The sequence below is a fragment of the Xenia sp. Carnegie-2017 genome, unplaced genomic scaffold, assembly GCF_021976095.1.
Source record: "Xenia sp. Carnegie-2017 unplaced genomic scaffold, XeniaSp_v1 HiC_scaffold_22, whole genome shotgun sequence".
Classification (NCBI taxonomy): Eukaryota; Metazoa; Cnidaria; class Anthozoa; order Malacalcyonacea; family Xeniidae; genus Xenia; species Xenia sp. Carnegie-2017.
The window spans coordinates 9,608,303-9,621,433 of NW_025813485.1; the positions used below are offsets into that span (position 1 = coordinate 9,608,303).

At 34.6% G+C, this 13,131-nt stretch overlaps 1 protein-coding gene and 2 long non-coding RNA genes across 3 annotated transcripts in view; 2 read left to right on the plus strand and 1 right to left on the minus strand.

Annotated features, from left to right (window-relative positions):
- The window catches only part of LOC124447430 (glucose-6-phosphate exchanger SLC37A2-like), a 125,401-nt gene extending 112,270 nt beyond the window's left edge, over positions 1-13,131 (plus strand). The window contains exons 21-24 of the mRNA XM_046998354.1: positions 1,899-1,942; positions 3,044-3,097; positions 6,689-6,738; positions 12,844-13,131. Coding sequence (XP_046854310.1) covers positions 1,899-1,942; positions 3,044-3,097; positions 6,689-6,738; positions 12,844-12,871 — 176 coding nt within the window. The 3' untranslated portion in view covers positions 12,872-13,131. The remainder of the gene's footprint in view (positions 1-1,898; positions 1,943-3,043; positions 3,098-6,688; positions 6,739-12,843) is intronic.
- On the minus strand, positions 8,039-8,621 carry LOC124447435. Its single transcript, XR_006948725.1, has 2 exons — positions 8,544-8,621; positions 8,039-8,447 (listed from the first exon to the last, which is right to left on the minus strand). It is a non-coding gene; the product is annotated as an uncharacterized LOC124447435 (long non-coding RNA).
- LOC124447433 lies at positions 8,945-11,475 on the plus strand. Its single transcript, XR_006948723.1, has 3 exons — positions 8,945-9,125; positions 9,512-10,581; positions 11,461-11,475. It is a non-coding gene; the product is annotated as an uncharacterized LOC124447433 (long non-coding RNA).

The window sequence follows — 13,131 nt, forward strand, 5'->3', positions numbered from 1 at the left end:
AACTTCAGTAGCAATTTAAGCATGTTACATGAAATCATCAATAAAAAATTCAGGTGTTATGACAGATGTATACATATTTCTGACAAAGTGACTGCACATCCATCATATTTATAAAAAAACATTCAGCGGGGTAGGTGTTTTAAAGAGGCTAAGCGTAGGCTTATTAACTGCTGACTTGGCGAGGTTTCACAATTCACCTACTGTAGATTTTGTTGCTACACTCACCGTAATATCAACTATCCTGTTTACAACCTGTCCAGCACGAACTCGCCCTTTGTCAATGTAAGCGTGAACTTCTTCTATGTAGACGACCCTAGAATCTTGGAAGTGTGTTGCTTGGTATTGTAACACATGTAGTTATCAGTAGTGAAGCCAGCCTGTTTTTTTACTCCTACAAAGTTCAATCACTGGAAAAACAATGAATGGAATTAATTTCCTAAAGAAATCAATGATAATTGTTCTGAAATTTTGCATTGTAGGAGTAAAAGATCGGGCTGGATTCGTCACTGCTAGTAGTTCGTTTAGTGCCTTTTAGATACACTGTTTTTTTCAGTAATCTTATTTCATGCTCTATTATTAATCCAAGACAAAATCGTTCGAGAATAATTTAAAAATAAAATTGTCGTCACTTCAGAATATTACATCGTACTAAAACTATTATTTTATGTGAGAGTCATCAGGTCTAAAAATATATTTTCATAATTTTTTGCAATTGAAAGGAATGCTTATTTGCCAACAAGCACACCAAAATTGTTTTCTTCTCCCTGCTGACTTTTGCCTTCTAAACCCTCGTTGGACAATAAAGAAATTAGCTAAGATTTAGACCCGGTTCACATGATACTGTTACAAAACTCTGCCGATACGCAAGCGATGTCGTCACACGTTTGTTTGATTTTGGTGTTGAGTTCTGGTGCACTAAAACAGATTGATGACGCGGCTTTGAGTTAATTTTAATTTTATTTATTTGAGGAGTTCGCGTTATTGCGGATCATATAGATCACTGTGACGGCTATGTTTACTAAGTCATTTTTAGCGTCAAGGTTTCATGCGGTCATCGTGTTGAGCACTATCTTAAATCGTAAGAGTTTTTCATCGTTTGCAATCTCTACCGGTTTGAGACGAGATCTTAGTTTGCATGACATAAACTTTCTAAGACAACTTTCCCATGATCTTAATTCAGTTGGCTTGCTAGAGTGATTGTGACCTACTGATCGTGACCTGCAGTAGGTTGAGCGTGTTGACAGTGTTTATGATATCAAAGGAGTGACCATTTATATTCGTTGTTTAAATAATTATTTTTATTATTGTCATTACGGTGGTATCTACCCAGAGAGCCTACATAGCTGAAGTGGTTTTTAGAAGAGCCCTGCTAAAATATAATTACTATATTGCATATATGGATTAAATGAAAGAATTCTAAAATTGCAATTTACAAACAAAAAATGTTATAACGTAGTTATGCAGCCTCGTATGTAATCCTTTTACTTACCCCAATTCCGACACAATCAAAGTTTAAAAATTTTTAAATCTAGGTTATGCGTTTTTTGTGATAAGGTAGAAACATTTTTCCGTGTGAGGTTGGCTTTATTATTATTATGAACCAAGTGAAATCAATAACTTAAAATTTGTAGTTCTCTTTGTCCCGTGAAATACGAATTGAAAGATGTTTCGAGGATATGAAAAACAACTTTGAGAGACAGAGAAACAACATTTTATTGTAGTCGAAAGTTGTGTCGCCCGCGTGATATCTAAATATCCTGCATGGAATGAAACACTTATTAGAATATCGAAATTCTTTCAATAGTCTTCAGAGGCCCTTGGTTGTTTTAGAAAATACATACATTCATCAATCGCGTTAAATTAGATAGTTGTTACACTTTTCATTTTTATTCTTTTAGGTGCTGCGCTTGGGCCTCTTCTAACATCATTCTTTTCAAATAATGTAAGCACGTTAATTTATCTTAACGTTTTGTGTCGTTCATTTTAAAATGCTTTTGTGGAGAGTATTTTTTCTCTTTGTTTTGGCTGCTGCAAATTTGAAGAACTTACATTAATGATCGATTTCAGTATTTCGAATTAGTACAGAAATTCGATTTAGTTTTGTTAGATCATTATTTTCAGGCATTTTTACGAACTTTTTGGGATGGCCATGTTAAAAAGTTTTGACGTAGATAGTTTACCAAATTCGACGCAGCGTATTATACATGTAACATTACGAAATACCTGAAGAAAAGCGCTGTGTAAGTGGCTTTTTTTACCAAGGCCTATAGAAATATAGCAGCGTGTTTTTCAGAAAAAACTAGAAGAGGAAGGGGTCGTTAACTTTGTGTAGAAACGTAGGCCGATCGTTTTGATGTGTTTCACTAGGCAACTTGCATTATACAGTCAAATGGGAGAAGCGCGCTTTGCATTTTGGTCTTAGTAGTCACGCACATGAAAACATTACAATATGGCCAATAGCGAAAGAAAGCTTTCTGCTGTTCTTAGTCGCGTTTCTGAGGCAAGAAGTACGAAAGAAGTCCTTAGTTCTTTTGAGAACTCTGGCCTGTGTCTTCAGGAGACTTCTAGCTCAAAAAGTTATCGTCAATAAAACGAAAAGGGGGTGCTCGTGCATTTACATGTTGTGTACCTGGTTGCTTTTCAAACAACTAAGGTAATCCTGAACTTTCTTTGTACAATTTCCTTGGAGGTCAAAATAAGGAGTCTCTAGATCTTCGAAAGAAATGGATCAATCTTATTTCTCTCAAGGATTTTATTCCAACGACCGGCCACCGAGTGCGTTCTTTACACTTCTCAAGTGAATATAAGACGTATTTATATCGAATGCCAACTATTGTTCCAAAAACCACAAAACCTTCTGAAACCATACTTTGATTTATTAATCGAGTAAATTGGCACACTCCTGATCCAATATATTGTGCTCGATAAACAAATAGCGTGAAGTAGAAGTTTGAACTAACGGTCACTGAATCCTTGTGGGTTGTACATTATGTGTTTTTGGTGTAAACATAACCACAGCTTGTGTTTTTTTTTTTGTTCACAGAATTGGAATGACGTATTTTACATGCTCATTACGGCAAACATACTTGCTGCTATGGTAAGTAATGCATAATTACTTTTTTAAAAATGTTACCGTGGTCTAGAGTCCTGTAGCAGTTTGCTGAATTTTCGGAATCCTATAGCAAATTAATTATGGGTGATCGCTAGATAGTATACTTCAAAATAAGGTTTCCGCTGAGAGTCTGGTACGAGTTTTGCAATATCTTCGAAAAAAAAGAAACGAGTGCTTAACGAGCAACGAACCAAGATAAAGCGATAAACCTAACATTTACTATCACTGAGGATATTAAATTTAGGAGTACAGTTTAGTTTTGGAGTTTCATTGGGATGATGTTCTTGTTATTTGATTTAAAAGTATGTTAGAAATTCATTCCCCTCAATGTCAGAATCGCAAAACATATAAATGTATTCAATAATTGTGCTATAATACTTATATAATTGACGCAAATTAACGAGATATACAAATATATTTAAAATAAATTTGACAAGGTTTTGCTGTCGCTACTCGGAGTTTCACATGTATGGACTATATATATGAATAAAATATATGACTACGATATACAAAGATATATGTCATCATCATCATCATATCTTTTCGCGCCAGGGCGATCCAAACTCGGGCTGGAAACTTGGAAGTGTTGCGCGTGTTGTAGCAATCAGTCGAAATCAGGGACGGAAATAACAAACCAAATTTTATACTGAGTTTTGACAAGTTTTTTCATAAATTGTACTTGTACAGGGATAGAAGATATGCTATGTTAGTAAATCTTCAATAATAGTCTTAATAGGTAACATTAATCTACTACAAATTATTATATTATTTGGTACTTTACCAAGTTTGAGAACAGTGCCTATCAGGTTGTTAATTAAGACCAGACAGTATATTTTTCTCTGATGACTGATGTAAAACTTAGTCTGTTTCAGCACCTGAGTTTTACTTACAGTAGACCTCCTTTTGCAATACTCGTGTATAAGTATACCAATTTCGTGGTGAGTGGATGTGTCAACCCAGGATACAGAAAGTCATTGACTATCACTAATTGTCCGTTTGACTGAGCAAAAAGCCAGTGACCAGAAAAATTATGAAGCCAGATTATGTTAGACATTGAACTATCTATAATTGGTAAACCTTCCCCACTAAGTTGGTTTGATACAGTTAGTGTATCCATTAGGCCACATGCTTCTGGGAATTTGTTTTTTATAAGAATTTGTGCTGCATTAATGTGTTTGTCGTTCATTAGATCACCTGATCTAAGTATTTTTTTTTATCGACCAGAGATAAATTTATATTTACATCAACATCTAAAACAGTGTCTGGAAAGAAAACAGCTCACAATGTGCCCACATAAAGTAAACAAAGAGCCTTGTCATATTCAGGAAAGGTCAACAGTGATAAAATGACGAAGGAATGTTCATGAAAAAACATTTCATATCAAAAAATCAGTAGTGGATCTAGGGTAAGGAAAAATAAGTTATGGCCAATATTTTTCAATTCAAAGTACCTTTATAACAATGACATTTTTTAAGAATTTTTTAAGGTTAAAATGAAACCATTTGATGGACTGTATTTTGCTAGATCCACCACTATATAAAAATGTAAATGAAGGGAAAAGATAATCCCATCAATCAGGAAAATAATCATGCATGACACATAATGAAAGGCCATAGAAAAGCACATTTGGAGTATGGGACTGTTACATGATAGCAACTACTATCATGTAATATCATTATTATATCATATCATAATTTCATATATAATTAATTAGAACGTTATCTAGAAGCTTGCTTGCATGCGCTAGAAGCTTGCTTACATGCGTAAACATATTTTAGAACCGCAACCGCATTTGTTGTTATTGTGGTTAACTACATCTTGCTGTAACATACTGTATTGCGTATGGGATGTAGGTCACAAAACCACAATACTTCCCATTAGGTATTATATATATATATGAGTAGTTTAGACCACTGAGTACAACCTACGAGGAAGACCTACGAGCACAAGCTACGAGGAGACAAACTTAGGAGGCATAGCCTACCGAAGTAGGTTGACAAGCTACAATCTACCAGACAACTATCTTGGCTTCTGTGCCATAACTATCTTTTGGCTTCTGTGCCTTTAATCTATTTGGAAAACTATTGTGAGTCATTGTTGGACTCACGAACGCTCAAGAATAAAGACTCGCGGTTGTACTCAGACAGAGGAGATAAGTTTTACTCATACTTATTGATATTATTATTAAGACACTTATCTACTTTAATATTTACGCATTAATTAATAAATTGTTTGAGAAATATAACTGGTTCACACTATCTTTGTTGCGTGTGTAAATAGAACCAAAATTAATAGTTATTCTTTCGGGACCACGCACGTAACAGGGACATTGCAGATTTATAGGTTAAAATTATTAAGTATGTTGGTATACACAGGTTATGTTCTTCTCTTCACATGTTGCAGACATGACAATCTGGGCTGGAAACAGACTAAGTGTTACATCAGTCATCGGTGAAAAATGTAGTGTCGTGTCTTAATTAATAGCCCAATAGGCACTGTTCTTAAATGCATATTATTTAACTTGGTCAAGTACCAAATGATATTTTTCTTACAACACATAAGCTGATTTACTGTACATAGAATTTGTAGTAGATTAATAATGTTACCTATTAAGACTATTATTGAAGATTTACTAACATAGCATATCTTCTACCCCTGTACAAATACAATTTATGAAAAAACTTGTCAAAACTCAGTATAAAATTTGGTTTGTTATTTACTGGAATGCGAAATATATCATTGTATATGTCGTAATCGCATATTTTATGCATATATATAGTCCATGTATGTGAAAATCCGAATAGCAACAGCAAAATCTTGTTAATTTTATTTTATATATATTTGTATATCTCGATAATTTGCGTCAATTATATAAGTAATATAGCATTATTATTGAATACATTTATATGTTTTGGGATTCTAACATTGAGGGGAATGAACTTCCAACATACTGTTCAATCAAATAACAAGAACACCATCACAATGAAACTCCAAAACTAAACTGTACTCATAAATTTAATATCCTCAGTGATAGTAAATGTAAGGTTTATCGCTTTATCTTGGTTCGTTGTTCGTGAAGTACTCGTTTCTTTTTTCCGAAGATATTGCATAACTCGTACCAGACTCCCAGCGGAAACCTTATTTTGAAGTATACCTAGCGATCACCATTAATTAAGCGAAGTAAAGGTTTTTTGTTTTGTGTTGCCTTGTCTTACAAAGGAAATTATCAGCCAGCTTTTGATTGCAGGTAGTAATCTATTTTAATGCGCATTTATTAAAAACGAGGAGTTTTTTTTAAATAAACATGTTTCATGAGATATTGAATCACGACATCTAATGAAACAAAATAGAAGCATCTCTAATTAAAATGTGTAAAGTTGATTCAAAAAGTAATGCTTGCTTGAAACAGCAAATGCAATATACTTGAATCCTTAGTTTTTTGGTAGGTACTTTTTCGAGATACGAGTGTTTCCATTGACAATCATTGTCTTTTGAGAAATATCTGTTGTGTCACGATGTTGGTCAATTGCGTTATTTTATTTTCTGTAATGTATTTGATAAATTTTTGACGTTTAGTTGTTGACTCGTCAAGTCAGTTACGAAATAAAGAAGCATGTGCTGCATAAGTAAGTTTTTTAATTTGCTTTATGTAATTTTACGTAAAAAAAAAAAACACTCCATGCAATTTTCACGCAAGTTAGCTGACTACCCATTTTTTTAACTATCCGAAATATCATGCATGCAATCCCCATCAATCAAAAAAGATCGTGCAAATATTGTTCTGTAAACTAATGTCTGATACTTTTCACTGTGAACAATGCAGAAAATATGCGAGTTTTTCATGAAGCTGTGAACTGTTTATTTCGAAATATTAACCACATTTAACATGTCTATCTTTCTTTCCATGTCTTTTTTTCATACTTGATTTGAGTGATCAAAAGCAGTAAAGTGGAAAAAGGGGTTGAATCTGAAAAAGGAAGATTACTGTTTAGTTTTTAGAGAAGAATTGAGAAAGGCTCTAGATAATCCAGATGTTCTTTCAGATTAATGGTCTACCGCAGCGATGAAATGTGTCTGGTGCACGAGTAGAAAATTGTTTGATGTGTTATCTGAAAAGAAAGTAGATATTTAGTAGTGGAATGAAGATATGTCGGACGGACTGGACGGTATAGACAGAAAAAGATTAGCGAAGATGATGTGGGATTACGAGAGAACTGAAGACAGAAACGGAAGTACTGGAATATATATATCATAATTTTATTAAAGTAGAAATAGCAAGTAGAAATAAAAAGCCAAAGCATAGGGCTTACAATGTCTTGTATGATCTGCTGGGTGTTGTAAGGAACCCGAGATTCCTTAATACAGATTAGCAAAACAGAGAAATACAGGCGCTATGGATGCGCAGAAAGTTTGAGTTAAAGAGGACACTGATGAAATGCATTGACAGAAACTTGAAGTGTAATTGGAAGATGGCAAGAGTACATCGAAGAGTTTTCGAATGAGGAAAATAAGATAGAGCTAAAAGTATAGGGGAGAGTTCGTTGATCTTGAGGTTGCAGATGTTAATGAAAGTGAACGTTGGAGCGTTTTTAAGAGAATTAAATGTGATAAGCCAGTTAGTTCTTGTGATATACCAGTAAAAGTGTCTGGGAAAAGTGTCCAATAGTTCCTAACTCAGTTGTTTAAAGAAATCCTCGAGATTAAAAAGAGGCGCCGGGAATGGAGAAGTGTGTTAATATCATTATCTGAGAACAACATGTTGTATTAACTACACAGAATGAAGTTGATGAAGTTACGGGAAAGAATGAAATATTTTCACCGAAAACGTAAATACTTTCACCCGAAAAATGAACAGTTTAATAAATTTGGGGCTATGATAACGAAAGATTTCTATAACATGCTAATAATAGTGAAAGTTTCATAAAATTTGAAAATGATAGTAATAGTATTCTATTATTAAATCAATGAATGGCAAATTAGTACCATTTGTTGTAGCCAAATACATATAATAGACCTTATGCGTAATGACGTTTTTCATTAACCAATGACTCAGTCGCATATGTTTTAAGATGTTCATAAGTTAGGTTGGTTTGAACAGCAGCATCTTTTTTCTTTAAAACAAGAAGTTCGTCTTGGTCCTCTTGCATATCACGGGATGTTGTACTATTTTCACATAAGGATAGAAGGCCGTCAGCTGCGTCTCTTTTAGCGTGTTCCCTTTCGCTCAAGTAAAGAAGAGCCTCTGCTGCATCTTTTTTGGAGATTGACGCTCGTTTTGGTGGCGGATTATATACCCTCGTCATTGGTTTTTTCGTTTTCCCGTTAGTTTTCTTCTCTATATGAATTTAAAATGAATGTATAAGCTTATAAAACGTTCAGCAAGCTTTCGTATAATTCACACATTTTAGACAAAAAAGCAGTCAACACTTACATTCTCAATACTTTGTATTGCTGAAATAGGGTCTGGGTTATCTACAGTAGGACCATTTTCTCCCACAAAATGAAGACTACAATTATAACTGTCTTTCGTAGACACAAATCTGTCACCTCGATGACACGCACGAATCCAGCGCTCTCGCTTGTCGCTATGGTATTTCTCCCCAGGAAAATGTAAAAAAAATACTTTGCTTCTACTTGCGTCTCGTTTTAAGCGATCAGGATACCGCGAATCGCTTTTGCAGATTCTCCAAGCGCACCTCTTCCTCGTAACCATTGTTATAAAATTACTCCGCCATGTTTGTCCGAGTTTTTCTCTTTAGCAAACACGTGTTTCCACATATATGAAAACCGCCAAAGTGGTGTATTGCACCCAATGATCTAGTACCCATTCTACTAGATACCTGACTCAGCCAAATTTGTATAGTAATGAGTGAGGCAAATTTCTACGCGGCCGCCATTTGCAAAGGTGGCAAAAGCACAATGGCGGCATATAAAAACATTAAGTCTGTGCTGAGAGAAATCGACTTTGAGAGCGTTTTTATGATGCTGTTCTACTGAAGTTGCATTAAAAATGGTGAGTAATTTCTTTAATATTGTTAAAATGTGTAAAATTTTTAAATACTTCAGATAGAGCGGTCTTAACGTGTATTTTGCGACCATAAACTAAAGGCTGAGAGTTACATAAGTATGAACTACTAATCGTGAGTATTTATTAATTTACATCTTCTTTGCTGTTCTCTATGCTTTTTATCGTAAACCGAAAACATATTTACAGAAAAAAAGCGACAAAATCGCATAACAGCTATCCAGAACTTTGATTTGAACACAACGTTTACGGTTTATATGAATTGTTTTACCTGAACAATATAATTTTAGATCTATTAACAATATGACTGCATCGTTGTAAAAATGCGCTTATTTTCACTATTTACAATAAACCACTATTAATTATTTTTTTAGGATTTACATTTCCTTGGTTGTGGTGTGGATGTTCATCGAAGTCGACTAGATTCCTTGAAATAAAACAAGCTTCGTAGATTGCTGGCGAACACCAATTTTGTTTTTGTGGAGGATATCTTTATTATATTGCTTACCATAGGTCGAAAGTCGTAAATTGATGTATTTTTCAATGATCTGTTTGATAAGCTGTGATGAATGTAGATCTTCAGTTATTGCTTCGTGATCAACATCATGCTCGTTGAGTTCAGGAAACAAGCTCTTTTCTGCAAGCTCTTGGTTAATAAGATGAACCATTATAGTCTTCAAGTTTCTCCTGCTGGAAATTTTTTGTTTTTTTGAACGAGTTTCATGAATGAGGACTTGAAAAGCTCTTTCAGATGCAAATATAATTTTGGTCACACCATTAGAAGGGAGAACAAGACCACCACGATTCTTCAAACTGATTAAAGATAAAGATGTAGTAGTTTGGAAGTGTGAATAATTATGATCATGAACTGATGATGATTTTTTTGACTTAAGCAAAAGAGCTCTTGCACATTCAGTACAGGTGATTCTATTGATTATCTTTTTACAACAAACCCAGCAATATATCCAAGTATTGCTTCTTTGTATGATGACAGTGAACATGATTCTAATCCAGAAACTAAACTACTGACATATTGTGTGTCCTTTGGTGTCATCTCTTCTACTTCAAAGGCTGGAGCATTTCTTTTATTCCATTTTAATGAAAAAATAGAACCAGCAGATTCATTTTCGAAAGTCAAACAGTTTGCATGCTTGGAACCAATGATGGAATTTCTTAAAAGAATTTTTTGTAGACTGGACTTAAATTGTACAATATCTGGATTATTGTTGAAGCCATTCTTACCACGTATGCATGCAAACAGCAGCTCAAGGTGGTCTTGGGACATTTTGTATGTCAGAATGTATTTGAAAGGATCATGCTCCCTTGTAAGGAGAATGTGAGCCAACTCTTTAATGCTCGATGCTGCTACTACAAAACCGAGAACAAATGTTTTTCTTCTATATTTGATCAGAGGAACACCAGAGTTTGTTTTAAGGGAAAAAAGGTATTCAATTGACTTTTCCAAAGTTTTTTTCCATGTGTTGTGATCACATACAAAAAGTGGTTTTTTAAAACATTTGCCAAATGGACTTCGTATGTTTAATATGTCAAAAAGTTGATCAGCAATCCTTATGAATTCTATTGTTGCACTCGCATCACTAAGAGCTGGATGACCAGAAAGCATCAGGTATTCAATGGCATCTGCAACTGAACTGCTGAATGTTTGTGCTGCAACTTTCACATTCATCTTGTGCCTATGGAACTCAATGTGCCCCGTGGACAGCTTTTTTGCAAATTTTAACCCTTCTCCCTCTTGAACTTTATGCAGCACTTCAATATGCTCCCATTTGATCAAACTACCTTCACTCGAAACCAGTACTTTAAGATCGGACAATGCATTTCTTGCCAGTTTTAGCATGTGACAAGCATCAGGAACAAAAAACAGTGGGTGTTCATATGACTCATAGTTAAAAGAGCATTTAATGTCAGACAAATTTGATCCAAACTCACAACCAAGGGCTTTCATGCAATCAAAATTGGTGGCAGTACCGTCACAAGTCACACTGTAAATATTTAGCCCATGTGAAGATGCTAAGCGAAACGATTTGCTAACCAGTGCACTCAAATTTGAAGAATTTATTCCACTACATAACACGTAACCAATAGGACATTTCCAATGTCCTCGTAAACCAACTAACATAAACACAAGAGCTTCAGTAGCAACCTTGTCTGGATCAAAAGCAACAACATCCGCACCAAAATTGACAAACCCTTCATAATTTCCTTTACTTCTGTTGTAAACAACCCCTGACTTAATGTACATACCATCAAAAAGAAGAGCGCAGTCCCTATACTCCGGATTATTTCTTGCTTTTTCTTGTAGAAATGAAAACACATCATCAAAAAACCCTGGTTCACAGTTTACACTGGAAGTCCAGTTTGAGATAGCGCTTGGACATGGCAATGTAAAATCGTGCGTACAAAATTGTACGCTCGTGGAGAGTAAAATTAAGTGTTAACGCAAACTTTTTAACTTCGTCTGAGTATCGACGGCCTGTAGCAGCACGATTTTTGTTCTTTAGGTCTGATTTTAAAATTTCCCCACCTACTCCTGAAAAGTTGTTATCGAGAATTGAAGCTGCGTCTGATGAAATAAATTTCTCTTTTTCAAGCTTTTTCACCAAACTACGTAGCGACTGAATTTTCGTTTCCTTACGTCGTAACTTTTGCTTAAGAGTTTTTACTTTTCTTCGCAATTTTTTTTTCCTGGGACTACTTGCTACAGCATTTTGCATTGGTATTGTCTCTTCTATTAGACTTTCCTCGAGCAAATCTATTTTAGCTTTTTTAGCGCTTGGTGATGATATTTCTGTCTCTCTTCTAGCAGGAGGCTTTCTTTTTGACTTTTTAGATAGTAGTCTCTCCGGAAAAGCGAACACTGAAGGTATCGCGTCTAACTTTAACTTGCGTTTATAGGCATTTTCAGTGTTATAATCATCGTGCAAAAAATGATCGCTGCAAAGAAAGCTGCTTGCGTTTGGGGTAAAGTTTTTTCGTTTCATAGCAATGACCCATCTTTTACAGAGCTCCTTATTTTCAATGGGAATTTTGTGAAAAGCTATGTTACTCTCTTTCGAAAAGCGATTTGTACATCCATACGCGGCGCACGATTTGACCATGAAAAATCGAAAATTACGCGCTTTGCAGCTAAAATGTGCTTCTTGAACGTTGTTTTAGAGTTGAGGATGTTATACCTGTGTTTGTTTTTAAGATTGATTGCTTTCAACGTTTTTCAACCATATATTTGAGTCAGTTTGACATGTAAACTATACTACCGTATATTGCGTGTTATGTTTTTTGCCACCTTTCAAGATGGCGCCCGCGAATAAAATTTGCCTCACCGTGACAACGGCAGTTAGATATCTAGAGGATTGGGTATAAGTCATTGATTGCACCCATCGGGCATAGCTACGTCATTACACATAAGGTCCATTGTTTTGAGCAGAGTTTGATATTCATTATGATATATTAATTGGTCATTATAACCGTTTATATTTGGTTGTGTTAATTTTATTCGGTTGAAATAACAATTTGATAATGGTTGAAAGCAATGTTTTGTTGTTATAATCAATCAGCTGGGAGTTTAAGATGTAGTATATTTGAGCGATGTTGACAACGTTTACAGTTATCCATATTATTTGAGGTGTTCCGGCCAAAGTAACGGCAACTGATAATTGTGTTCATAATATCGCCTTTTGTGTTTTAGAATTTCATCAAATGAAATTACGGCATAACTGTTTTGTGGCGAGCACAACTTGAAGACGTCATCTTGCCCGAATTACACTCTAGACTATTAAAGTGCATGCACTGATCTTTTTTATTATGTTATTTACAAAAACAAAAGTTGACGAGTAAATCAGGCTGATATTTTGTTATATTGAAAAAATTTTATCGCAAAATTTTAGTTTTAGTTGTAATTCCTCTTACATGGTAGCTACTTTTCTCATGTTCATATGCGATAAATTCAAGAAATTAAATTATTTCCTTTTATTAA